Genomic DNA, 27,702 nt, shown 5'->3' with positions numbered 1-27,702 from the left:
CAACACGAGGCTGTGGCTGGCGGTGCACCAGTTGCACACTGGCTCACGTAGAACGCCCAGCCTGCCTTCTGGGTGAGCACCAGATGGTTAAAATTAGCTTGGCCACCTGCCGAGACAGAACTGGGCTATTCTGAGCCTCACAGCCTGCCTAGGGATGAGGTGCGCCAGGGTCAGTACTGGCCACGTTGCCAAGGGGGATGGCAGGTAGGACTGGAAGCCATACGGAGGGTGGCTGGAACCACTGGACGGGAAAGGCACAGCCCCATGTCCTACCCTCCTCTCCCCTCACCAGCAGAACCATTATCTGGGGTCTTAGCAACAGCAATAGCCACAGAGCACTTACCACAAGTCAGGAACCACGCCGGAACCTTCTCCATAGTGCTGCTGGGTGCCAGATTTGGGAGATTTAGAAGTGATCCATCTCATGTAGTTGTGAGAAAGTGCCAGACAGGCAGGGACCAATCCTCAGATGATGAGGAATGCAAGGGCTCGATCCTGTGAACAGCCTGACCCCCGCTTTCTCTGGGAGCTGAGAATCCACTGAGCTAAGTAGGACTCTGAGGGCCCAAGTGTCAGCTAGAGACAGTTGAGGCACTTCACTGGCAGAATCTGCTATGGGCAAGCATCACCGGCGCCACTCCCCCTCACGCCAGCCTCTGGCTGGGCTCACCAGAACTTGCAACGCAGACCGTGGGCCTGCGTGTTTCCCCCACCAAAGAAATGCCAGTGCAGCTTCTGACAGGAGCCGGGGCTGCACCCGCTGCTGGCCCGCCCTCTGACCTGTGACCCCATCTTCCGCCCTGAGCGTCCCACGTCCCTCCGTGACAGGTTGAAGCGAGAGCTTGGCTTTCAGAGAAGACCCCCCCCCACACCCCGAGGGTGGGGCGCTCCCACCACCACAGTGCACCTGGCAAAACGACGGAGGAACGAGAGGCTTCCCACGCGTGGCGTCTGGCTTCTGCCACTTCGCGGGGCACTGTGGGGCTGCAGCTCTGGGAAGGACTGTGCCCAGTCAGACGAGACCCGACGACACAGAAGCCACCCAGAAGCCACCCGTGCTTTAATGAGGACTATTAGCCCTGGGGTAGCTCCAGCAGCATGGTCTTAATTTGGAAGACAAAACTGCTCCTAGGCAGGTGGGGAATTCCAGGGCAAGTGCTCCTCCACCCACCATGGACTAAGGGCTTCCGGGTTCAAGTACCGGAGGGAAGAAGACCCGCGCTCCTCCCTGGTCTTCCCATGTCCTTCCCCAAAGCAAAGGACACAAAGCCCCTACCTGGAGAGGGCAACAAGTCCAACAGGAAGAAAGGGAAGTACATAGTACCAAATTAGATTTTATTTCTAGCTCAAAATAAATGCTTAACGTTTTGCTAAAACCAAACTAAAGACTACCGTGTAGGAAAAGGGGGGGCACAGTTCCCCCGCGGGGAGCCAGCAGGGCGGGCGCTGGGCCCCGTGGGGCTTTCCACCTCGCCCCGGCGGTCTTGCTGTCAGCATTGCCCATGGGGCGGAGCCCGGCAGGACACAGCCCTAGATCACCCCCAGCCCCAACGCAACACAAAGAGGACTTGACCAGTGGAGAACGCTCTGAACCCGTCCATCCTGACCCTTGTAGGGCGGCCGCCTCCCCCCTCACCACAGGGAAGTCTTGAAATTGAACTTGAGTTTCAGCAGGTACTTCAGGTTCACCTGAGCGATGTCATAGACGATGTACCTGGAGGGGCTGAGTCAAGGAGCCAGCGGGGCGGCAGTGCGGCCCCCCTCCCCCCAGCCCGTGGCAGCCGCCACCACGGCCCCGAAGACAGAGCCCCGGCTTCCCTCCCCGACGCCCCAGCGGCTCAGCCCGGCGCGGGAGCAAAGGATACTCATTGTACAGCAGGCAGGTGTCACTGACGCCCGAGGAGACCCCGGGCCCCAGCGGGACCTCCACCCCGTCCAGGGTTACGCTGGCCGAGGGGTCAGGAGTGGTTTTGCCCAAACCTGTGAGGCAGAAGCCAGGAGTTAGGAGCCGTGAGGAAGGGTGTGGACACGGCGGGCCGCTGGGCGAGCAGACTCGGGCTCCATCCCTTCAGGCCCGCGGCAAGCGGGAGGGTTGTCGGGCAGGGCTGCCAGGCCCCCAGGCTAGCCCGCCCCGCTGTCCCGTGCACCAGCTCCAGCGATCCCCAGTGTCACCAGAGGCCCCTCCCTGTCTCCTGCAGCCCAGCAGTGTCAAGACCCCTAAAGGCACCAAATGCCCCACCGAGCCTGGGGAGGACCCTGCCGCCCTCCCAGGGCCCCAGCCCGCCAGTACCTTTGACACTGTGCTTGCCCTTCGGCAGTTTGCTGATATGTGAAGCATGCTTCAGCTCGTACCTAGTCAGGAAAGCCACCGGTCACGCAGCGGGAAGGGGTGAACTTGACACCTTCAGGCCTTGTGTGTCCCCCGCCCCCCCCCCCACCACCAGGCCCAGCAGGCCCAGCAGGCGTGGGCCCAGGGACTCGGCCTCAAGGCCTCTCAGAGCTGCAGCCTGTCCACCAGATCCCCAGGCCCAGCCCAGCCCGTGGCCTGGCCTCTCTGGGTTTCTATGGAGTCCAGCCAGCGTGGAGATGGGGACACTGTGGCGGCCGCCCTTTGTGCCGTTCTACCCATCTGCTCTAGGGGGTCTGCGTCTCTCTGGATCCCGCGGTTAACGCGGGGTCTGTGACCGCGGGCCTCTCCTCCGCCCGGGGCCGGGGGACTCACATGTTTCCCAGGGCGACCTCTCCCAGCAGGATCAGGCCGATCGGGTCCCCCTGAGACGTGTGGCAGTAGTTGGCACTCTTGGAGACCATGTCAGCAAAGTAGATGCCTTTCCCGAACATGTAACCTGTCTGGAGAGACGAGAGGAGCGGGGCACTCGGCGCCGACGCCGCCCGAGGGGCTCTCACCCACGAAGCGCGGCGCACATCGCCCCCTTCTACGGATACACGGGGCCGGGGGGAGGGCTCTGCCCGAGGCTCACCCCCACGCGAGACCACGCGCGTCCTCTATTGCCTGTGGACCGATGAGGCCCTGAGGGCCTGGCCGGTGCCCCTCCCACAGGACAGGGCGCCACCTGTGAGGTCTCGCCTGGCCCGCCCCTTCTAGGATCTGGCCGCTGACAGCGTCTGCAGGACTTGCCTAGTGCTGTCTCTGCTACTGAAGCAGGTCTACTCTGCCTACTACGGCCACCACCAGCGCCCGGCGGCCGGGACTTCCCTCACTCTTCCTAACTCAGGCGCTCTGGCTCTCGCCTGGTGCCGTGCCATTGGAGCCACACCTCCGGGACGCGGTTCCCGAGACGAGGCCGGCACGGGAGGACCGGCAGGATGCCGTGGGCAGCCACCGCGACCAGCACTCTGGTCTACGGCCAGGGCGCAGCGCGGCCCTCCCTCCCTCCCTCCCGCACCGCGCGGCCGGCCCTCCCTCCTTCCCTCCCTCCCTCCCTCCCGCACCGCGCGGCCGGCACCTACCACGGGCGCCTCGGGCGGGGCTATCCGCAGCCCCTGCGACAGGATGCCGGCAAAGTTGGTGGTGCGGGACCCGTGCCACAGCAGCCTGCGGTTGTGGAGCTGCCGGAAGGGCTTGTAGCGCTGGCTCTCCCCTTCGCGCTCGATCCTGAAGATCTGCGGGGAGGGCGGGAGCCCCGTCACTCAGGCGGGCGCAGGAGCCGTAGATTGGACCCCTGCGGTGCGGCGGGCACTCCGGCCAGGAGCCTGCGGCCCGGGCAACGTGGGAGTCAGCCCGGGCTCCCGAGGAGCGGTGCTCCCCAGCGGGGGCGCAACTCCTAGGCGTGCTTTGATCATGCCTGGCTAATTTAAGCATGGTAAAATTCCTGCCACTCCTACTCCGGTGGATAGTAAATATCCTTAAAACCAAGTAAACAATTACGTCCGGGTGAGACTCACGTCCCGCTGACCAATGAGCCCGCCCTCTAAAGAGGCCCAGGCGCGGGGCGGGAGGAGTCTTACGTCCACCACTTCCAGGTCGTAGGCGTTGTGAGTGGTCGCGTGCGTGTTCTTCACGTACTTTCTGATGATCTCAGCTTCTTCCGAATCCTTGTCCACCACCTAGAGAACAGGCCTGCGGATCAGGGAGTGCCACACAGAGCAGGGAGGACAGGAGCAATGCGGCTCGGCACTCAGGACCCTCCACCTAGCAGCAGGCCTGGCCCATGCTTCCATCTCCCTGGCTTCTGCCCCATCGTCCAAGTGGGTTGCCAGAGTACCTCGGGGAACCCTTCTGTCTGAAAATCCCGTGGGCTGCCCGGGTGCTGGTCACACCGGAATCCTAGCTACTCAGGAGGCTGAGACTGGAGGACTGCGGTTTGAAGGCAGTCCTGGCACCAAAGTTGGTGAGACTCTCATCTCCAATTAACTACCAGAAAACCAGAAATGGTAGAGCACTAGCCTTCAAGCAAGAGCCCAGGGACAACACTCAGGCCTTGAGTTCAAGCCCCACAACAGACAAAAAAACAAACTCCTGTGGCCTGGGATGTCAAAATATCAGTGGACCAGGACTCTAGAACGGGCAGGCTCCAGGATCAAAACAGGACGTGCCCCCACCCCAGGCAGGACGGGGTGCTCAGGCGCTCGCTTGCGTTCTTGTGGGGCTGGAACGGACGCAGGGCTCGGGGCACACAGCCCACGGCCGAGCGGCCCTCACGGGGCCATGCTTTCTGCAGCTGGGTCTGCCCTCTAGAGAAACCTGCGCACCACGGAGGACACGCATGCTCTCTTAGGCTTTCAGTTTGGTTTTTGTTTTTTTGCCAGTCCTGGGGCTTGGACTCAGGGCCTGAGCACTGTCCCTGGCTTCTTTTTGTTCAAGGCTAGCACTCTGCCACCTGAGCCACAGCGCCGCTTCTGGCCATTTTCTATATCTGTGGTGCTGGGGAATCGAACCCAGGGCTTCATGTATACGAGGCGAGCGCTCTTGCCACTAGGCCACGTTCCCAGCCCATCATGCTTTCATTTTGATATACAGAGTCTGAGAAGCTTAGGAATTCTGTTCCTTTTCACGGCCTCTCAATTAAACCAACTTCTTTAAAAAAAAAAACAACTTTCAAACTGCAGTGTCTGCTGAGAACCCCTAGCTTTACCATTAGCACAGTGCCAGCGTACCAAAGCCTGAGGGGGTGTGTCCCAAGCAGGGAGCCCCACAAAGGAAGCAGGTGCACAGAAGGTGGGGTGCGAAGGGCCCAACCAGGCTCCAAGCCCGGCCCGGAGTCGAGGCCCAGGCGCCTGAGCTGGCTGCCCAGAGTCCACACATGAAGGAAATGCCCACAAGGGGCAGCCTGTGCTCTAGACAACACCAACCCCACTGTAATGAAACACTGTTTTCATTACAGAAGCCAAGCAGTTCCACTCCAGAGCACAGGGTCTCGGAGAAGCTCTGCGCGCCTGCCAACTGTGCGAGAGGCAAGCTCCGCGCGGCTGCTGACCTGGATGTCAGTCTTGAGCTTCTCGTAGTTGACGTCTATGGGGTCCTTGCTGCCGTCGTCAGACCCGCCCCTCAGCAGGCTGTAGGCCACCTCAATGTCCAGGAGGTTGTCCAGCATCTCCACTTTGGCCTAGGAGGCAGAATGAAGACCTGGAGGAAGCATCGAGGTGAAGGAAACCAGCCCTGGACCCTCGATCTGCCTGCAGTCAGCGCAGGGGACCCTCAGACCCCGCAGACCGCAGAGGCGAGGACAGACAGAACCGCCAGTGTGCAAGCACGGGCACAGCCGCTGGCCTGGGCAGACACTAGGGACACCCCAGAGCCCCTCCTCCCTCAGGCTGGAGCCAGGCAGACCTTGTCTGCCCCACGGCTGCTACCAGTGTGGTACGGACGTGACCCCGCCCGCGGGGGCCGCCGCGCGGGAGTGCCACCGCAGGCCCCGAGCTACCTGCACGCTGTCTGTGTTGTTCAGGAGCGGGGGCTTCTTCATCCCGAAGTCATGAGGGATCAGGGTGTAGAAGCGGTTTGAGAGGTCCAGGATCTGGGAGCTGTTGCTGCCCTGGGACACCGCCTGGGGGAAGGGCAGAGGGGCACAGGACAGCCTGTGGCAGGCGTCAGGACACACGGGAACCAGCCCCCACCACCGAGGTCTCAGACCCACGGGGCCTCTCAGGACGGCTCGCTCACACAGACCCCCCCCTCCCTGACTGCAAGTCCCGAGGGGCGGGCATGTGGCCTCTGCCTGCTGCTGTACAATTCAGACCCACCCTTGAGGGGGCACTGGGATCTGATCACAGGGATAGGGCGCTGTCCCTGAGCTTCTGTGTTCACAGCTCTGCTTCCACCATTTTTGGGTGCTTAATTGTGAGATGCGTTTCAAACTTTCCTCCCTGGGCCGGCTTTGGGCTGCGGTCCTCAGATTTCAACCCCAGTAGCTAGGCTGTTTAAAGGGGTGACCCACTGGTGCCTGGCTGGGGATTTTCTTTGGATCCTGGACCTTGAACGTGGGGCCTAGGTATTGTCCTTGAGCTTTGTTGCTCAAGGCTAGCACTCTCACTTTGAACCACAGTGCTACTTTTGGTATTCTGGTGGTTAATTGGAGCTAAGTCTCATAGATTTTCCTGCCCAGGCTGGCTTTGAACTAGCTAGGATGACAGGTGTGAGCCCACTGCGCCCAGAGAAGCCACATTTTAAAGAGAAGAAACGATTTACACAGAGCTCGTGACGGGTGTTAACTGGAGAAACGGCACTCCCTGGCCAGGCACCTGTCACGTAGGAGGTACCCATCATGGCCAGTCCTCACGAGCTGCCGTCACCAGAGCAGCGTCGCTGCCGTCCCTGGCGGAAGGCCGGGGAGCCCGCGCCTCGGCTCACCTGCTGCACCTCGCTGAGGATGGAGTACGCCGCCTGGATCTGCCTCTTGCTCAGCTTGCCCAAGGGCATCTTCTGAAGGTCGATCTAGGAGGCGGGGGTTCCTCTTAAAGCTGGGCGTTCTGCAGCGTGGTGACCGGAGAGCCGGACCTACCCCGCCCCTCCAGGCCTCTCAGGCCTCCCGTTCCCACAAACGCTCCTGGCCAATGAGGGCCTGGCCCCAGGGCTCCCCATCCCCGCTGCCATGCCCCCATCTGTGAGAGCTGATGGGGTCTCGCCACGGGGACCTCGGCCGTCCCTGTCTCCCGGGAACAGCCACTGCGCACTGTCTGAAACGCCACGCCACAGAGGGGCTGCCTTGAGTCCTGACGGAGGGCGAGCGGGGAGGGAAGGGGCCGGGGCCCGCGGTCTTTCCAGAGGGCGAGCGAGCACGCGCAGGCAGACGCACGGGGGCAGACCCCCCAGCTGCTGAGAACCTCGGGCCCGAGGCCAGGGAGGTGGAGGCTCAGAGCAAGGGGAGAGGTGAGGACGCCCGGGCCGCGCCGTCACCGTGGCCCCCTCCACTGCGTGGGCTTTGGGCCCCCGCGCTGGGTACCCAGCACAGTGCCGGCCACGCCAACGCAGGGGCAAGGGCAGGGAGCCGCTCCCGACAGCGCCGGGCCACAGCCACCCCAGTGACGCCCGGCAGGAAGCCGGCTCCGCGGGCCGCGTGCGCGCGGGCCACAGGCCCAGGCCCCCAGCCGGCCGGGCGCCTACCTCGTATTCCACCATGGCTTTCTTCATGCTCTCCACGTCGAAGATCATCCCGACCAGCTCCTGGACCGCCTTCGGGAGCTTGGACTTGGTGCCGGGGCTCACGGCCAGCTTTTTCACTGCCTCTTCGTCCTTCAGCAAGAAAACCAGACTTTGGGTCACCAACTTGCTGCTGGGGGGTCAGCTGAGGTCAGCATCCACGGGCGAGAACGCGCGATGTCAGTACTGCCCGTGACCCAGTCCTCCACAGAGGCTCCCCAAGAGCACGGCCTGCACGCCGCCCACATGCCATCTACGTGCCGGATGAGGTGGGCTGGGGTCGTAACCAACTAGGATATCTGGCCCACCCTGACTTTGGAATTCTTCCACGAGGGCTTGGCTCTAATCCTAGCATCTGGGAGGCAGAGACAAGGGACACAGTGAGACCTTGTCTCAAAAAGCAACTATTTTCTCATAAAGATATCAACCAGAGGTAACTGAAGATACAGCAACATGGGCAAGGAGTCTCCAACTCCAGACACAGAGCGAGACACACTGTTATCATTGACTCTACCCTAATCTGTCCCAGTCACTTCTGCAGTCCTACTCCACATGTGTTCTGGGAGCAACTTCAAAGCTTATTCTTCCTTTCGTCTCTGACTAGCCGGGTGTACTGTTCATACCTGTAACCCTGGCACTTAGAAGGCTGAGACGAGAGAATCACCAATTTGAGGCTAGCCTGGGCTAGATGATGTCTAAAAGCAAAATGTGCTTATCATCATCATTTTGTACTGTGCCAGTACTGGGGCTTGAACTCAGGGCCTGTGGCCCCTTAAGCTTCTTTCGCTCAAGGTTGACACTCCTGGAGCTTCAGCTCCGTTGCTAGCTTTTTGGTGGTTACCAGGAGCTAGGTCTCAGACTTCCTTCCAAGGCCAGCTTTTAACTGTGCTCCTCAGATCTCAGCCTCGCAAGTCGCCAGCACTGCAGCTGAGAGCCATGCTTCTCACCCCGTGGCTTGCCCTCGTGACACAGCGGGGCACCAGGGCTTGGGGCAGGGGCCTCGGAGGTGCTCGAATGCCTGTGTCTGAGCCTGGCCTCACACTCCAAGGTGGGAAGTGTTTTCCTCTGTTTGGGGAGCGATCTTTGTGGCCTGGTACTGACAGCTGACACCCACGGGGTGACTTGATAGGGGCTGTCCTTCCTTTACTGGAGTAGACAGCTAACATCACTCTACCTGGCCGTAGTCAATCTCCAGAGGGTAGAACTTCTTGGGGTACTTGGTGAAGTTTTTGGAGTGCCAGGCATTCCCCGTCTTCTCCTCATATAACTTCATGAAGTGCTCGACAGCATCCTCCTTCGACGGCATCTGCTCCAGCTTGTTACTGCCAATCACGGTGCCCACGCGGCCCCAGGATCGGAAGATCCAGTACCTGGGGGTGGGGGAGGGAAGCCCAGTCCAGAGAAGGATGAGCTTCCTGGGCTGGGGCAGAGCGCAGGGCCCGGGGCATGCTCAGCAAGCGCGATATAAAGACCCACACATCATTTTATGACTAAGGACTCTGAAGCAGAATTGCAAATGGCAGCTCGTAACCCACAGCGAGGAGCTCCTGCCCCTCACGGCCGGCGGGGAAGCCTGTGGCGGCTGCATCAGCTTCTCGCGGGGCCCAGCAGCCTCCACGCGAGGCTGGCAGCAAGCAGCCAAGGACAGGCCCCCACCCAGGTGACCGCGGCAGCGAAGGACAGACCCCACCCAGGTGACCGCAGCAGCAAGGACAGACCCCCACCCAGGTGACCGCGGCAGCAAAGGACAGACCCCCACCCAGGTGAACCAGCAGCAAGGACAGGCCCCCACCCAGGTGACCTTGGCAGCAAAGGACAGACCCCACCCAGGTGACCGCGGCAGCAAGGACAGGCCCCCACCCAGGTGAACCAGCAGCAAGGACAGGCCCCCACCCAGGTGAACCAGCAGCAAGGACAGGCCCCCACCCAGGTGACCTTGGCAGCAAAGGACAGACCCCACCCAGGTGACCGGGGCAGCAAGGACAGGCCCCCACCCAGGTGACCGTGGCAGCAAAGGACAGACCCCACCCAGGTGACCGCGGCAGCAAGGACAGGCCCCCACCCAGGTGACCTTGGCAGCAAAGGACAGACCCCACCCAGGTGACCGCGGGCCCAGCCACCTGTTCTCCTTGTCGCCCTCCAGCAGCTGCAGCTTGTAGTAGGAGTTGGTCCCTTTCACGATGTCCACCAGGCCCAGCGTGGCACTGAAGACCTTCCCGCCCTTCTCCAGGACGTGTGCCGAGTGTTCCAGCCCTGTCATGGAGGCAAAGCTCGTACAGTTCCCTCCTCCAAGTCGGGGGCCGGGGTCCCTGCGGCCGGCTCGGGCACTACCACGCGCTTCTGTCTCCTCACCTGAGTCTGGGTCGACGGCCGCCCCTCCCTTGAGGGTTAGCTTCATCCTCTTCTCAGCCTTGTTGGGACCTGGGGAGGGGACAGACCCTGCGGTTCAACCCACCGGGCGGAGGGCGCGGTGCCCACCCGGACCCTGGGGGCAGCGTCTCCAGAGGCGAGCGCGGCTGCACCGGGGCTCACCTTCCTCCTTGGCGGGGCCCTTGCTCTTCTTGGAGAGCGCGGCCGCGGACTTGCCCTGCGGGGCTTCCTCCACGGGCTCGCTCTTCACCTCCGCCCCCCACGCGGACAAGCTGTGCGCCGACAGCAGCTCCTGGAGGGGCTTGGTGGAGGCGGAGACGTCCTGCAGGAAGTCCTCCGACACAACGCGGACGTTGGCTTCTTTGACTTCCTCCATCTTCTTGCTCATCTTTTCCACCTCCTCTGTTCAAATCCGGAAGGGAAAAGGCTGACGGGGAAGTTGAGGCTGGCGCCTGAGCTCCAGCCTTTACCGCAGCATTGCCCTCGGCCACCGCGCCTCTCCCGGCTTCGTCCCGGTGCGGCAGGCCAAGCTGCGGGGCACCAAGAAACAGAGCCCGCAAGCAAGGGCGGGGGGAGACGAGCTTCCTGCGGGGCACCAAGAAACAGAGCCCGCAGGCAAGGGCGGGGGGAGACGAGCTTCCTGCGGGGCACCAAGAAACAGAGCCCGCAGGCAAGGGCGGGGGGAGACGAGCTTCCTGCGGGGCACCAAGAAACAGAGCCCGCAGGCAAGGGCGGGGGGAGACGAGCTTCCCGGTCTCGGGAGCCAAGGAGCAGGCTGAGCGCGGCTCGCGGTGGGCGCCAGCCCCCTGCATGCGGGGCCCGCAACACCCGAGCAGGACACTCCCCGCGCCCCGGCTGCCCCCCTCTGCCTGGCCCAGAAGCCGTGGCCCATGCCGGCGCTGCCCCCCCCACCCCATGGCCGCAGCACTCACTCTTCGAGCTGATGCACAAGGAGGCCTTGCTGGCGGTCCCCGTCATCTTGCCCCCCAGCTTCTCAACCTCGGCTTTCACCTCGTCCTTGTTCCGCGACAGCTTCCCGAGCGTCAGGACCTTCATGTTGCACAGAGGCTTATCTGGGAGGGAGGAGAGCGCCGTCGAGTGGACGCTGCCCAGGAAGGGCAGGAAGAGCGAGCAGTGAGCCCGCGCCAAGGCTTGGGCCGGCCGGCGTTGTGCCCTCACCCCCCACCCTCCTCCCGGGGAAAGGCACGAGGACACAAGTGGCTGGCAGAAGCGGAGGGAAGGTCAGCAAGTGGCGAGAACCCTCGCAAGTCCCTCGACACACAGACCAGGCCGGAGGCGGGCCCGGCCTGAGGAGGTGGGACGCGGGTGGCCACAAGAGGAAGAGGGCGGGAAGAGGGCGGGAAGTGGGCGGGAAGAGGGCGGGAAGAGGGCAGGCCCCCATTTCTCTCCTTCTGCTCCTCCCACCTCCTCAGAACTGCGAAATTCTCATTTCTAAATTAAGACACAAGTGTGACAGTTCTTCAGAGCTTGGCCAGCATGCTGGCTGAGCGAGCCGAGCCAGGCCAGGCACGGAGCACCGGGGGGCGGCAAGCACGCGGCAATGCCGGGCTGTCAGCCAGGCCAGGCTCGGAGCACCGGAGGGGCGGCAAGCACGCGGCAATGCCGGGCTGCTCGGCCAGGCACGGAGCACCGGAGGGGCGGCCAGCACGCGGCAATGCCGGGGCTGCTCGGCCAGGCACGGAGCACCGGAGGGGCGGCAAGCACGCGGCAATGCCGGGGCTGCTCAGCCAGGCCAGGCTCGGAGCACCGGAGGGGCGGCAAGCACGCGGCAATGCCGGGGCTGCTCGGCCAGAGCACCGGAGGGGCGGCCAGCACGCGGCAATGCCGGGGCTGCTCGGCCAGGCACGGAGCACCGGAGGGGCGGCAAGCACGCGGCAATGCCGGGGCTGCTCGGCCAGGCCAGGCTCGGAGCAACGGAGGGGCGGCAAGCACGCGGCAATGCCGGGGCCGCTCAGCCGGAGCACCGGGAGGGGCGGCAAGCACGCGGCAATGCCGGGCTGCTCGGCCAGGCCAGGCTCGGAGCACCGGGAGGGGCGGCAAGCACGCGGCAATGCCGGGCTGCTCAGCCAGGCCAGGCACCTCCGCTGCAGGCAGGACTGCGGGCGGCGTCAGTGCCAGGCCTATGCGGGGAGCCTGTGCACAGAGCACGGGCCCCCAGTCCCGCAGGGGGAAAGCCACCAGGCCCTACTCCATTTCCCGTCCATCAACTCAGGCTGTGTCTTCTTCCACAAGAGCACCCCCTCTTCACTGTCATGGAGGGAGAGCAGGCAAGGCCTCAGGCGACCGGAGAAGGCTGCCCGCTCATTCCCCAGCTAGTGGCCTGGGAACCGAGGGCGAGGAGGGGCTGTAGCAGGCAGGGCAGAGACCCCAGCGCTCGGGGCAAGGCAGGGGTGCCCGAGCCATACCTGGCGGGGTGGAGTCCACAGCAGTGGGGGTGGAGGCTGTGGGGGGCGGGGGTGCCACCGGCGCGGGGGTACTTGTCTCGGGGGGAAACAGCCGGTCCTGCTTTTTGATCTTTAGTTTCTTGAGGTAAGAGATTTCTCGGAATTCCTAAAGAATAAGAACCTTAGGTTTTGAGAAAACATTTCCCCCGTAAACAACCACCTGATAGACCAGGATTGAGCCTGTGCAAATTCAATCATGTAAATGAACATCAGCAAGGGAACAACGTAAAGAAAGAGTAAGTCCAGCTATAGCACCTATGTCCAACACTTCTACATCTATGGCAGGTGCCACACTGGCTACTTATGAGAGAAAAGCAAAGCCAACCCTCAGTTGACAGCCTGGACCGAGCACCGCGTGTGGGACTTAAACCACAGGGTGGACGGCAAGCATAGACACGAGCCCCTTGCGACAGACAGACCCGCCACCCTGGGCACGCACGACACAAACCACGCATCTTCCTTATTCCCATCCTGTCACTGTTCCTGTAAGGTCCACCCGGGAGGGCTCCACGCGGATGCCCCCCACCTGTTTAAGTCTACCTGCTTTACCTCGGTGTACTGGCACACTGGGAGGCAGCCACCTCCCCCTTCTCTGAGGTCACATCCAATCCACCTGGCCACGCCTCCTGCCTTCCCTACATAATCTGGCTCACCACGAGTTCCCCACCCTGGTTCCTTTTCTCTCCTTCCCTTCTTCCTTCCCCTCTGTCTCCCCATGCCTCCATCTTGTGTGGGCTGGCAGTTTGCTTTTGCCCCAGTAAACTTCTTTCTTCCTGATCCATGTGTTGTGTTTCCTTTCTGAAGAACCTTACAGTGCCCAGCAGACAGCGAGAGGCACACACTCGACAAGGGCTGCTACGACTTAGAGCTTCAAGAGGTGGGGGGGGGGGGGTGTCAGGGCCGTTTGTTTTATAGCAGTCCCTCAGGTCAAAGTGCAGAAGACTGACAGTGTGTGACCAGAGCCAGCAGGGCCACGCTGCAGCAAGGGCCAGGGGAGGGTAATCTGTGTCCTACCAGACACCCTCACCTTCGGGGTCACCCACTCCTTCCGGCGGGGCGTCTGTGTCCTGACCATGCACTTGGTCCAGGCAGTGACATCGCCTGTGCAGTAGTAGGCGTCGCTCCTGAAGACCAGCTGGCCTGCGCACTCCACACAGGGAAGGAGGGCCCCAAACGCCATGCCGTCTGCCACTCGGTCCAAGATCTGAGGCCCACAAAGAACACGTCAGAGCAGAGCCCTGGGGACAGAGGCCGGCCGCTGCTCTCCCGAGACGCCCACGCGGGTCGGCCCCTGCCTGGAGAGCAAGGGCCCGGAGCCCCCAGGGACCTCCCGGCGGGACAGCCTTCCTTAGGGCAGAAGCAGCAAAGTAGGGTGGTGCTCAGGCTAAAGCACCTGGCACGAATGTTCTAGCAAACACGGGCTTTACCGCAGACCTCACGCTGCTCTACTAAGACAGCACCCGGCAACAGTGGTGCGGCGCAGAGATGCCCCTCCCCCTGGAGGGTGAAGACTGCCCCACACCGGGAGGGGACCGCACAGTGCGGGGGTGGGGGGTGGGGGGGTGGCAGTCTTCTCAGCTTCGAGGCAGCGTACCGCGGACTCTCCGGATGGCACCTGCTGCTTGTTGAAGATGAGCAGCTCCTTCAGGTCGCCGGTGGAACACGCCTTCTTCAGCTCATCCTTGAGGTTCCAGATCAGCTCGTTCTGGGCCTGGAGAGAGATCTGCAGCTGAGCGCACAGCTCTCCGGCCTCAGACCCCAACGGGCCGGGATGACAAGAACGTGCCACCACGCCCGGCTGAACGCAGCCTCCATTCCACACCGTGAACGAGGCTGACCCTCCAGAGCGGGTCTAAGACCTCTGCCAGGATCCCGCCACGAAGAATGCCCCTGCGGGTATCCCATTAAAGCTGGCTGCGCCCACACCGGAGACGGCGGGGCAGGAGCTGTCTCCACAGCCGCCTTTGCCCATTCCTAGTGCCACCCCCTCCTCGCTGCTCCCCAGGCCGCACGCTGAGCACCAGCCATGCACGCAAGGAGCCCTGGGAAGCTAGTGCAGGTGGAAGCTCTGCACCCCCCCCCCGCCATCCAGGGGACAGGAAGGGAATGCCGCCAGCCCACCCATGGCTGATGCAGCACGGCTCCAGGCTCTGGAAACACAGCGTATGTGGCTCTCAGGAACTAATAACACCAAGTCAGGCCTTTTCTTTTAGTGGGGGGAGGGGGCAGGGGGGTATCCTGGGGCTTGAACTCAAGGCCTGAGCACTGTCCCTGGCTTCTTTTTGCTCAAGGCTAGCACTCTGCCACTTGGGCCACAGCGCCCCTTCTGGCCTTTTCTGTGTATGTGGGGCTGAGGAATCGAACCCAGGGCTTCAAGCACGCTAGGCAAGCACTCTACCACTAGGCCACCTTCTCAGCCCTGACCTCTCATTTCTTATCTAAAGGAGAATCTAAATATTCACACAGGAGCCCCAGCAGAGGGCGCCTGGAGACCACGTTCCTGAAGACTACCGTTCTCTCCCGCCTTCTCCACATCCAGCCTTTCCGCCGGGTTTTTATTTTGTGTCAACAGGCTTTTCCAACACAGCGGCGAGCCTCTGGTTAATGGGCATTCTCTTCCCTCCCACTACACTCCTTCCATCTCTTTTTTTTTTTTTGGCCAGTCCTGGGCCTTGGACTCAGGGCCTGAGCACTGTCCCTGGCTTCTTCCCGCTCAAGGCTAGCACTCTGCCACTTGAGCCACAGCGCCACTTCTGGCCATTTTCTGTATATGTGGTGCTGGGGAATCGAACCTAGGGCCTCGTGTATCCGAGGCAGGCACTCTTGCCACTAGGCTATATCCCCAGCCCCTTCTATCTCTTTAACACCATTCTAGGGCTGGGAAGGTGGCCTAGTGGTAGAGTGCTTGCCTCGTACACATGAAGCCCTGGGTTCAATTCCCCAGCACCACATATGCAGAAAAGGCCAGAAGTGGCGCTGTGGCTCAAGTGGCAGAGTGCTAGCCTTGAGCAAAAGGAAGCCAGGGACAGTGCTCAGGCCCTGAGTTCAAGCCCCAGGACTGGGAAAAAAAAAAAAAGAAAAAGAAGACCATTCTAAAATAAGAAAAACGTCTTCAAATCACCCGTCTATTGAGGAAGAGTGTCGGGCACCGCTGAAGGGAAGATTCAGTTTGGGCGCAGGACACAGCGATGCGTGAGGGAGCCGCGATGGGCTTCAGAGCCCCCCAGAGCGCGGCTACCTGTGGCCTAGGGCGGGTCGTGGGGGGGGGGGGGGAGGCGGGCATGGTGGAGGAGAGCACGCCACTGCACCGGCTCTCAGGGAGTCCCGGGAAGCAGTCACCGGCATGGCTTCCCTCCCCACGACGGAGAGCTCCCTCCGGAACCCACCTTGAGGGCCTTTTCCAGCTTGCTGTCTTTATCTTTTTCTTTCTTAGACTTCTTCTTGACCACGTCGTCCGTGCCATCCACCTGGTCACCTTTCCTCTTTCTGAGACACGAGACACAGACACGGGACACCGGGTGACACATCCCACGGCCATTCCGCTCCACGAAGCAGGACGGGCACCGGCCCCGCCCCACTCCCGCTCCGGTGCCACCCACGCCAGAACCCCCGCTGCCGGCCACGGGCCCTGCCAGTGCCCAGCACAACCCAGGACAAGATCTAGGGGCTTCGGCGCCACCTGATGCTGCAAGCCCGTAACCAAGACAGACAGGGATTGCAGACGGACACGACATGAGCAGCAGCAGAACAGAGCCTGTGCTATGGACACAGTCAGCTGCCATGTAGAGTCCAACCACAGCGGAAGCCGGGGCGCCGCGCGCAGCCCTGGTGTGCACACCGCAGCCGCGGCCCTGGTGTGCACATCGCAGCCGCAGCCCTGGTGTGCACACCGCAGCCCTTGCAGCGTTTCCTTGCATACACCCCACAGCAGTGCGGACAGCCACAGGCAAGAGGCTAGACACAGTCCTGGCCGAGACCCGGCACGCCAGGTGAGGGTCACAAACCCGCGGGGCCTCGGGGCCACTGGTGGGCTCTTCCGCCCGTGACCCCCGCTGTACCCCGAGGCCTGGTTTTGTTTTCCTCTCCGCAAGCCCGGGCCACGAGCTGAAGCCACGCCCGGTGGTTGCCTGGCGACCCCCCGGCGACCCGAGGGCGCGGCACCCGGCAGCCCGAGGCCCAGCCCCGCGGCGCGTCCATCAGCACACCCCCTAGAGGACGGGGACGCGTTCCGGCATGGCCGCTGACCTGGGCAAGGGCACACAAGCCTGGCTCCGGGAGCGAGCCTGCTCTGCCTTCTCCCTGGCTCGTGGCAGCCGGCGGGGGGAAACAGTACCCCCAAGTCCTACGCCACGCGCGCCCCACCCACCCTTCACTCTTGACTCCCGGCAGCTGCTTCTTCAGGGCTTCCTTGTCCTCCGCAGTGAGGAGGCTGAAGCCTTTCAGCTGGCTGGCACTGTACTCGGGCCAGAAGCCCAGCTCCTCCCTGTGCTTGACGAAGCAGCTCGGGTGGTACCACCGGTCGATCATGCCCAGCTGGGGCTTCTCTGGGTCCAACATCTTCTTGGACAGGCGCATCTGGCCCTGCAGGAGAAACCGCACGAGGTGCTATGAAACGAGCAGGAGGGGCCGGCGGGGCCCCAACTAGGGGCAGCGTGAGTATTACGGGGAGGTTCGGGCTCTCAGGATGGTGGGTAACCCTCAGCTATTTGCAACCCCACTTAAAATAGGGGTAAGCTGGGGGGCCAGTGGTTCACGTCTGCAATCTAAACCACTCAGGAGGCTGAGTGGGATCTACCCTGGGCAGACACAAGAACACCTGCCGTGGAGGGAGAGCAGGCTGCAGCGTGCACACCTGCTCCACAGGGGCTCCTGGGGGGCCCCTCCGCACCTCCACACAGACTTTGCTCTCCGCACTTGGGAAACGAGCTCTCCGGCCACACACGACAGTGAAGCCCAGCTCTGTGAGCCCGCTCGGGGACACGGCGAAGCCTCGCCAGCCCCGCGCTCAGCACCAGGTGGACTCAGGCCAGTCAGCAGCCCGCAGCATCTGGCGTCCCCTGTACCAAGGGGACCTTAGGTTTTCGGGTGCCAGTTCTGGGGCTTGAACTTAGTGCTTGGGCGCTGTTCCGCGGCCTTTCCTCTCAAGGCTTACATTCTACCACCGGAGCGACAGCTGGACTTCCAGCGTTTTTGGTGGTTGGTTGGAGATGAGAGCCTGAAGAACTTTCTTGCCCGGGCTGCCTTCAAATTGATCTCGACTTCCTGAGTAGCTAGTTACAGGCGTGAGCCACCGGCACCAGGGGAGACCTTGTTCTCAGTTCTGGTGGCTGAAAAGGGTGGAGAGAAGACCTGCTCCTGGGAGGCAGTGGAACGTTTCAGAGGCGGAGCCTCACGGGAGAGTGGGTAACTAGAGGCAGGCCTCGGAGGGGGCCCACTGGCAGAGAGTTGGGTCGCCGGTGGCATCGGGCAGGAGAAAGCTGCTAGGTGGCGAACAAGCCATTGCCACCCCTTCCAGGCTCCGAGCCTCCACGTGCTCGAACCAACAGGGCCAAGCAGCCTTTGAAATCTCTTGCTGGGCGCTGGTGGCTCAGCCTGTCATCCTAGCTCCTCAGGAGGCTGAGAGCTGAGGACCACGGTTTGAAGCCAGCCCGGGGAAGGAAAGTTCATGAGACCCTTATCTCCAACAAACTACTCAGAGAAAGCTGGAAGTGGCGCTGTGGCTCAAGTGGTAGAGCACGAGCCTTGAACAAAAGCCGCTCAGGGACAGTGCCCAGGCCCAGAGTTCAAGCCCCAGGACAGGCAAAATGAATGAATGAATGAATAAATAAATAAAAATCTCTGAAATTTTGAGCTAAGACAGCCCTTTACTCTTTTTTTTTGTGCCCGTCCTGGGCCTTGAACTCAGGGCCTGAGCACTGTCCCTGGCTTCTTTTTGCTCAAGGCTAGCACTCTGCCACTTGAGCCACAGCACCACTTCTGGCCGTTTTCCGTATATGTGGTGCTGGGGAATTGAACCCAGGGCCTCATGTATATGAGGCAAGCACTCTTGCCACTAGGCCACATCCCCAGCCCCCCATTTACCCCTTTTAAGAAAACAATCTTAGGTGTTTTGTCACAGTGACAAAAGCTGAGTAACACACTGTACAATACCTAGGGAGGCAGAAATTCTCAGCAAGTCCTTAACTGAGCCAATGAGCAAGTGCTGGTAGGCACAGGCCTACCTTCTACCCTGGCTTCCAGGGCAGCCGTCCATTTCATTGGACTGACAATCAGTCTTCAGGGACAGAATGGGCAGGGGAGGCACTGGGATCAGACAGGAGATGGCAGAGGCTCCTACCAGGGAACATACTCCTCGGTGGGAAACGTGTGCGGCCAGCCCTCCAGCCCAGCCAACCTACTGGGCTACCTTCTCAGAGGGTCCTCTTCCTCAGAGGCGACCACACACAGAGGACCGTGCCCACGGGGACAATCCTGTGGAAAAAGTCATTTTCCAGCTCCACTTTCCAGGAGCACTTATTTTTTAATTTTTTGGGGTGTTGGGGGTGGGCCAAATCCCGGGCCTTGGACTCAGGGCCTGAGCACTGTCCCTGAGCTTCTTTTGCTCAAGGCTAGCACTCTGCCACTTGAGCCACAGCGCCAGTTCGTTTATGTGGCACTGAGGAATCGAACCCAGGGTTTCATGCATGTTAGGCAAGCACTCCACCACTAAGCCACGTTCCCAGGCCACTTTTTTACTTTTTGTTGGTACCAAGGTCTGAACTCAGGGTCTCAGGGATGGTGCTCTACCCTCTGAGCTATGCTTCCAGCCCAGTTTCTTTTGATGGTTATTCTGGAGATGGAGTCTCATGGACTTTTCTGTGCAGGCTGACTTCAAACTTGATATTCCGGATCACAGCCTCCTGAGCAGTTAGGGTTACACGTGTGAGACACTGGCTCCTGGCCTTTCTCTGTGTCTTTCACCAGAGTCGAGCACCACGAGTCCGCGTTTATCACTCCTACAGACAGCTGGTGTGGCCAAGGCCAGCGGGCCAGCAAGCTCCGGCACCCCGCCGCTCACCCCGCCGCTCACCTTCTCAATCTTCTCCATACACCCCTTGCACGTGCTTCTGTTGGACTTGGCGTACTCTGCTGCAAAGTCGCCCAGCGTCTTTTCTGCCTTGCTGCCAGTTCCATCCGCGCCTTTGCCTGCGGAGCCAAACACACGGCCGTGTTCACGCCAGCAGCCTCACGAGCGGCTCCAACGCCCGGCTCCCTCGCCGTTTACCAGGACCCCTCCGCGAAGACCCGCACTCCGGCAACCACAACTCATCCACCTCATCCACCGCTGACAACTGGCTGCTCAGCAGGGCAGCGGGGCCTCGGGCGAGCGTCTGCGGCCCGGTGAGTGGCCCGACTCCACCAGGTGCTCTTCGGGAGCCCCTCTCAACGAGAAGTACTGATCAGAGACGCGCAGCCCAGGGCCCCCAACCCACAAGCGGCACCACAACCGGGCCACCAGGTCAGTGAGCGGGGCGGGGAAACAAGGACTGTCCCTCACCACTTCCTTCACAAGCTGCTGAGAAATTCTAAGGCATTCCGCTAGTTCGTGGACATGACAAACAAGAGACAGAAAAGCAGACGTCAGAGAAGGGAAGATGGAGAGCGCAGGCAGGGCCAAGGGGAAGACTCCTCGTGAGCCCCAGCAACCAGGGCGGGGAAGACGGCCAGGAGGACAGGCAAGCAGAACAGCGGGAGACCACCCAAGCACAGCCCACCTCTGCAGAGGGAGCAAGGGCACTAACAAAGAAAGGGAGAGGCTTACACAGGCTGTGAAAACAAAGCCTGTCTTTAAGAAAAGAGACCACTGCAGCAGAAATTGCAAAAAGGACCTGAAGTGCTGAGATTCTGGAGAAGATGAGCTAAGCCAATAAATGGTGCTGGGAAAATCAAGCTGTAGCATCAACTCTAGGCAAAGTCAATCTTTACATAACTCTGTAGGGATCGATGGCCTGAGGCCACAGCCTTGTTCTCCCTTCCCACCCGGCTCAGGGAAGGGCCCCACCTCAGCCAGGGAGGCCCTGAACCCACACCCGAGGGCAGAGTCACGCCAGCGCTGGGGGCCAGGGCCGAGCCAGACAAGACAGACAAGGGGCAGCCTCCCTTCCCCTTCTTCTTCTAGGTTTCTGACGGCGGCTGTGGAGTTCGCATCAATGGATTATTATTTTCTTTTTCTTTTACTTGCCAGTCCTGGGCCTTGGACTCAGGGCCTGAGCACTGTCCCTGGCTTTTTTGCTCAAGGCTAGCACTCTGCCACTTGAGCCACAGAGCCATTTCCGGCTTTTTCTATATACGTGGTGCTGAGGAATGGAACCCAGGGCTTCATGTTTCATGTATACAGGGCAAGCACTCTACCACTAGGCCACATTCCCAGCCCCTGTATTATTTTTTTGATGTGTTGTCAAAAATACTTTTGGAAGTTGGGCACTAGTGACTCACACCTGTAATTCTAGCTATTCAGGACGCTGAAACCTAAGGATGGCAGTTCAAAGCCAGCTGGGCAGGAAAGTACAAGATTCTTATTTCCACCTAAAAATGGGAAGTGGATCTGTGGGTCAAAGTGGTACAAAAAAGCTCAGGGGACAGTGCCCAGGCCCTGAGTTCAAACCCACAACCAGCCAAACAAATTTCAGTTTTGGTGGAGACTGTCTCTATAGAACACACAGACTTTTTCCTGGCCGTTACTCCCTGTACAACAGAGTGTATTTGCCTTGTACCAAGTCACCTTGTATTAGCTATCAGCAGTAACTTAAGCTTGAGGCAGAGGATCGTTCTCGGGCTACCCGGGGCAGCAACTCAGGGAGACCCATCTCCGAGGGCATCTAAAAGGGCAGGAGACGCAGCTTGGCGGTAGTGCCTGTGTAGGATCAGGCGTAAGCCCTACGATCCTCAGCACTGCAAACGGAACGGCCCGTCACTGCCCTAGAGTCAAGTGTACTAAGATGGCACCTGACAGCTCTGCCCCGCGCCGCTCCCTACACACCTGGCACGAGGACGGCCAGATCACAAAGGAAACACTGGACCGATGGCACAAGGACACGGTCGCTCCCAGAGCTCCTGGGGGGGGCGGATGCAGCCTAGAGCTGAGCAGGAGCCACCCTCAGCACGGGCTCCAGCGGGGGGGGGGGGGGGGGCCACCACACACCCGTCCAAGCCCACCCCACCCGGAAGGCGCCATCAGGACACAAGGGGCACGCTGCTCCATTCTGCTGCGAACCAAAACTGCTCTGCAAACAGAACTACACAAATGTAGACTATTTCAAGCACCGAGGGAAATCAAATGGTAATCACCAGGCAGTAGGTGTCATGTTCCTAACAAACGCACTGGTGGGGGGCAGAGGGCAGGCGGGGCCGGCCGTACGCACCGAGCACGCCCCCGGCCTCGGCCGTCTTCTTCACCTTCTGCTGGTCATCCCACCGCAGATCAGAGAAGCCGTCCACCTCCACGTCGGGCTGCCGGATGCAGTGGCCCAGCTTCCAGAAGCAGGAGAAGTGGTGCCAGCGCGGGACCTTCCCGTCAAACATGGGTGACTGGAAGAGACCAGAGAGGCCGTCACCCGGGCCGGGCTGCCCTCCCCTCGGCCCCCCAGCCCTGGCAGCCAGCACAGCCCACGCCCTCCACCCGCCACTCCAAGATCAACAGCACCAAGCTCACTGTATCAGGGCACCAACACCCCGGTGGCACCCAGCACGGCCCCGCCCGTGGGCAGCGCTCCACCACAGCGAGATGAACAGACACAGCTCAGCAGCCTGGGCCCCGGGCCCACGCCAGAGGCCCGTGTGACCCCACAAAGGCCCCAAGCGCCTCTGCGGTGGAGCCTCGAGAACCCAAGACCCAGATACTAAAGCAAGGCAGCAAAAACGGGCCAGGAGAAAGCACCGATTCCCAATAACGCTGACGAGAGGCAGTGAGGGCTCGTCTGCGCGCAGGCCACGGCCTCCAGCGTGGGCAAGGCGGCGTCCACGCCGGCCCTTCGCATCCCGCAGGCACTGCACACTGAGGCCGCAGCCAGCCTTTCCCGTGACGGAGCCGAGTCTGTGCGGGGCCCGGGCAGGTGACGGTGACCGGGAGAGGAGAGGGTGCGGGCGCTGACGGGGGGCCTGACAAGCCACGGAGGCATTCCGCAACCAGCACCCCCATCTCACGGGTACGCCAACCAAAGCACAAGCACGTACCGCCCCAGTGCGCTTCTAGAGGACAGGAAGAGAAAAGGTCACAGCCGTGTGGCACAACGTTAGAGCAGCGTGAAAAACACCAGCCAGGCCCTGGTGGCTCAAGCCTGTCACCCTAGCTACTCAGAAGGCCGAGATCTGAGGATGGCTGTTGGAAGCCAGCCTGGGCAGAAACACTAAGACTCTTTAATCTCCAATTAACCACTAGAAAACAGAAAGTAGAGCTGTGGCTCAAAGTGGCAGAGCACCGGCCTTGAACAAAAAAGCTCACAGACGTGCCCAGGCCCCGAGTTCAAGCCCCAGGACTTGCCCCAGGCAAAAAAAAAAAAAAAAAAAAGGTCTACTGAATGCCCACTGCAGAGGAGGGAAGAGGGGCTCTGCAGAGGTGTCCCACAACTACACAGCAAGTGACATTTCTGCGTGGATTGTTCCAGCTCTCCTGCCCCGGGTCATGGGAAGGCACGGCTCTGCCTTTGCCCGCCTCCCCGAAGCTCAGGTTACTACCCTCTCCTGAGAACACCTCGCTGTGGAGCTGGCTGCCAGGGCCACACCAGCAGCACCCTCACCTAACGCTGTGGTAGCTGGGCTGGGGCGCCGCCGAAAGGCACACGCACACAAAGCTTCGGAGAGGACCCTGGAGCTCCGACGGGAGAGAACCAGACCCAGGTCACAGACGTATCCCATCTGCAGGGAGTGGGGGTGCATAGATCGGGGACCCACACACTGAGCACCTACCCCAGGCCACAACCCAGCAGTCAGCCAATCACAGATAGACCAGAGGACCTCCGGCACCAGCCCCAGCCCAAAGGCCCCAGGTCCCAGTTCCTCCCCCCAGCACTGCCCTAAGGGCCCCACTAAAGCCATTGGTGTTCTCAAAGCAGAAAGGTCCTTCCATACAAATTTAAAGGAAGGATTTAATTTTACAGGCCTGTAAGAAAAGTTTCCTCCTCCAGGGCCCACCCACCCCAGCACCGCAACTAAAACTCCCAATCCATCACAGAAAATACACCCTTTGAATCACCAAGTTTTGCTACCAGGTAAATCCCCAACAAAGAGGTCCCAGACAAAGGCGACACAAACTGTCCACCAATCCAGGTCATTCCCTGGGCTCCCCTCTTCAACAGCTTCTGGGATTGACAGACCTTACTTGGATACAGCCATTGAAAGCCATGCCCCAAAGAGAGGTTCAGCTGTTTGTCTGCCCAGTCTACCTCTTTCACATTCCCGCCCCACTTAAGTGGTAACCGTTGACCAAGCCCACACACAGCCGGAACACTTGGTGCTCCTCTCAAGGGCATAATGCCTAGCCTTCACCTCCAGAACTACATTCCAGGGGCTTACCACTCTCCTTCCATTTAACCAGGATGGATGCTTCCAGTGCATGGGAACAATCTCTGTGTTCCCACTAAACTCCAGGTTCAATTCATTATGTCCTCCAACCACAGATTTAAGTAGCAAAGCAAAGGCATGGTAGCAACATCTTCTGCCACCCACGGGAATTTCCAAACATTATCTCACTGTGGCTTAATGGATGTGTACAGGATGAATAAACCCTGTGTGCTTGGTGTTGAGCTGGGCCAACCCTGAGGACACAAAAAAGACAGCCGGTCCTCCTGGCCTTGCTGCTCCGTGAGAGAACAGAAGGGCAACTGGCCCCAAGTCCTCCTCTCCACAAGTACTGCAAATCCATTAAGAGCCACCAGGTCACTCCTGAAACGCTTTCCAGCCAAGCAGCAGAGACAGAAATCAATGACCTTGGCCCTTATCCCTGAGCATGGGTAAGAGGGGCTGCAGAGGTGTGGGATGGAACAGACGAGGCAGACAGAGGCCAACAGAAGCCTGGAAGGCAGGAACCCCTTCCGGCCCACCACCTCCCGGCGCACCCCCATGCCTGCCGGGCCTCCAAGCCTCCGGGAGCCTGAGGGGATCCCCGACCTATCCATCCTAAAGCCCCCCCCCCCAGCACCCGTTACCCAAATCAGACAGCTGCAAAAGCAGTGACTATGAACCTGGCAAGTTTGGGGAAACGTTATTCCCAACCACGGCTAACCAGGGCTGCACCGTGGTCCAGACACGGGCTGCTTCACACAACTTTGCATAATTAGGCAAAAGGAAGTGTGAGCCACGTTGAAAAGCCAAATTTAGGCTTGAAGGGAAAAAGAAAACCTTTGCTCGCTAGTCGCCCCCGTCCCCATCCCCGTAGGACAAAAGTCTCCCCCCGCCCCCACCGCTCCCGGCACCAGCTCCCGCCCCGCCCCGCGCGCCGGCCCGGAGGCAACCGGAACTCCCCGCCCGGGAACGGCGCGTCGGCTCCGGGTCTCCACAAAGGCAGAGGCACGGCCGCCGGCGGGCTCCGGCTCCCGGGCTTTTCCGGCGGGACCAGCGGAATCTCCATTAAGAGTCGACCGGACGGGGCGAGGACCGGGCGGCTGCCTGGGCCCCGGCTTGGCTCCCGGACTTGGGGAAAGGGGCGGGTGCCGCCAGCCCTGTGTCCCGATCCCGGCCCGCCCCGGGCCCCGGGCCCCGGCCTCGATCCCCGGACCCCGACCCCCGGCTCGCCCTGGGCCCCCGGCCCCGATCCCTGGCCCCAGCCTTGGCCCCCCGACCCTCGGCCCCCAGCCTTGGCCCCCGACCCTCGGCCCCCAGCCTTGGCCCCCGACCCTCGGCCCCCGACCCCCGGCCCCCGACCCTCGGCCCCCGACCCCCGGCCCCCGACCCCCGGCCCCCGACCCTCGGCCCCCGACCCCCGGCCCCCGACCCTCGGCCCCCGACCCCCGGCCCCCAGCTCCGGCCCCCAACCCCCGACCCCGGCCGCACCTGCACCATGATGGCCATGCGGAGCGAGTCCTTGGGGATGCTCTCGCTGCATTTCTTGCAAGAGGCGCGCCCGCTCTTGGCGTACTCGACTCGGTAGAGCTTGTCCGAGGCCTCGGCCATCCTTCCGCTCGTGCCGCTAGGGCTCCGGCAGCCAACGCCGCGACCTGGACGCACGCAGCCGCTGCCTCGCCGCGCCGCGCCGCGCCGCTCCTCGTGCGCGTGCGCCCCCCGCCCGCGCCAGGCGCGCCCAGCCGCCGCCGCTCGCGGTAGATTGGTGATGCCTGGCGGCGGCCACGCCCCCCCACGCTAGGCTCGAGGGGCGTGGCCTGCGGTGACGAAGGCGGGGCCGGGGGCTCGGGGGAGCCGGCCCTGGGCTCGCGGGGCGGGGCCTAGGGGCGGCGGGGCGGGGCCTAGGGGCGGCGGGGCGGGGCCTAGGGGCGGCGGGGCGGGGCCTAGGGGCGGCGGGGCGGGGCCCGCACGCGGCGCGCGCAGCTCCCGCCGGGGGCGGCGGGCGGGCCTCTGCGCCCTGCGCGCCGGAGCGCAGTGCAGGCCGAGGCCGACCCGGCGCCACGTCCGGGGCCCCGGGAAGCTCCGCCCCGCCCCCTCCGCCCTAGGGCGTCTTCCCTCCGGGGGCTCGCGACGGAAGGTTCGGGAGGGCTGGGGGGCGGCGGCGGCCGAGCTCTCGTCTCCCTCCCGCGGGGGAGCCCCCCACGCCCCCCCCCACCCCCAGCCCAGAGTTCACGCCCCCGGACCCACAGCAGAACAGACACCGCCCTCTCCCAGCCTCGCCCTCTCCCAGCCTCGCCCTCTCCCAGCCTCGCCCTCTCCCGGTCACGAGAAGAGCGCAGGCAAGTTTGCTGGCTGAGCCCGGTGCCCGCGCGGCCTGTGGCGGCGTTTCCCGCGCCACCCCCCCCCCCGAGGGCGTTTGGGTTCGAGGTTTCCGAGGGCAGGTTCCTCAGCCCGGGGGGGGGGGGGAGCCTCGGCGGAGGAGGCCGCGCCCGGGAGGCCCGGCTGACCCGGGCCTCCGTTCTCCGGCCCCCCGGTCCGCGCAGCCGGAAGCCGGCCGCGCGCCGAGGTTGAGCTGCCGCGCTCTCCCTGTCGGTCCTGGGCTGACGGAACTGCAATCCTGCTCAGCCCCCAGCGCTGCGGTGACGGGCGGATGGTCGAGTTTTAACACGCAAATTCCTTTGCATCCGTAACAGCCCCAATTCCCGCACGTGGTAGGGGCTGAGTAAACGTGGATTGAATGATTTATGCATATAAATATAGAGACAGTATTTCTGTTTCCCTAGGAAAGCGGGGACAAGCCCAACAGGCACCGAATTAATTCCACTCACCCAGCGCCGGCGGGTCCCCTCCCGGTGCCCTCAGCGGCCCCGGCCCCGTCTGCCCTAGTGGACCCGCGTCTACCGAGCACATCTTCACACAGAACGAGCAAGCCACGCGTGGGGGGGGCCTCGGAGAACTAGAGTCCTTTCCAGATTCACACAACTGTCTGGCATCCTGACCACAGTGTCGCTGTCGTTGAGCTGGCACAGGCCACCCTGAGATCCCAGCTTGTCCTAGAGCAAGGCTGATGCGGGGCCTAGGTGGTCATAGCAAGGACCCCTTCTCGGGGGAGCCCACTCCTTCCATTATAGTTTGAAAGCCTGTATTTACTTAGTGGCAGATCTTCTTTTACTCCTTTGTTCTTTTAAAACACATAAAGGAAGAAAGGAAAGAAAAGTGCAAATAGCTCACCCAGCCAGAGGGAAACAGTTTTACCAAAGCAAAGTTCAACCATGGCTGGGAGGCCTTTGGAAATCATTCCATGACTATGATCATCGTGTAGGGTTCCCAGCTGTGCCCTGGGTCTGTGAGCAGGGCAGGGGGTCCCAGCTGTGCTCTGTTCCCAGCTGTGCCCTGGGTCTGTGAGCAGGGCAGGGGGTCCCAGCTGTGCCCTGGGTCTGTGAGCAGGGCACAGGTTCCCAGATGTGCTCTCACAGGGGTTGCTTTTCAGTTGTCATGGTTTATTTTCCAGTAACTTTGTCCTTAAAAAATATTTTTATATATTAAATATATATATCATGTATATCATGTATATATCATATATATCAAGGGCTGGGATGTATCTCAGTGGCAAAGCACTTGCCTAGCAAATGCAGTGTCCTGAGTTCAATCCCCAGTCCTGAGTTCAATCCCCAGTACCAAAAAAGAAAAGACAAGGGCCTGGGAATATGGCCTAGTGGCAAGAGTGCTTGC

General features: G+C 61.6%; 1 protein-coding gene across 1 annotated transcript; it reads right to left on the bottom strand.

Moving 5' to 3' along the window:
• Positions 1 to 1,321: 1,321 nt before the first annotated feature.
• Parp1 (poly(ADP-ribose) polymerase 1) lies at positions 1,322 to 25,670 on the bottom strand. The gene is made up of 23 exons (XM_048357524.1): positions 25,462 to 25,670; positions 21,837 to 22,002; positions 19,505 to 19,620; positions 16,802 to 17,016; positions 15,822 to 15,921; positions 14,030 to 14,146; positions 13,463 to 13,639; positions 12,397 to 12,541; positions 10,903 to 11,043; positions 10,133 to 10,372; positions 9,953 to 10,021; positions 9,721 to 9,853; positions 8,775 to 8,970; positions 7,565 to 7,693; positions 6,812 to 6,895; positions 5,886 to 6,008; positions 5,439 to 5,567; positions 3,970 to 4,068; positions 3,472 to 3,624; positions 2,723 to 2,850; positions 2,291 to 2,352; positions 1,866 to 1,980; positions 1,322 to 1,714 (listed from the first exon to the last, which is right to left on the bottom strand). Exons 1-23 carry the CDS (start codon positions 25,579 to 25,581, stop codon positions 1,633 to 1,635), a joined length of 3,039 nt encoding a protein of 1,012 aa, XP_048213481.1. The 5' UTR covers positions 25,582 to 25,670; the 3' UTR covers positions 1,322 to 1,632.
• Positions 25,671 to 27,702: the final 2,032 nt, after the last annotated feature.

The sequence above is a fragment of the Perognathus longimembris genome, chromosome 11 (assembly GCF_023159225.1).
Source record: "Perognathus longimembris pacificus isolate PPM17 chromosome 11, ASM2315922v1, whole genome shotgun sequence".
NCBI classification, from domain to species: domain Eukaryota; kingdom Metazoa; phylum Chordata; class Mammalia; order Rodentia; family Heteromyidae; genus Perognathus; species Perognathus longimembris.
This window is presented reverse-complemented; position numbering and strand designations above follow the sequence as displayed.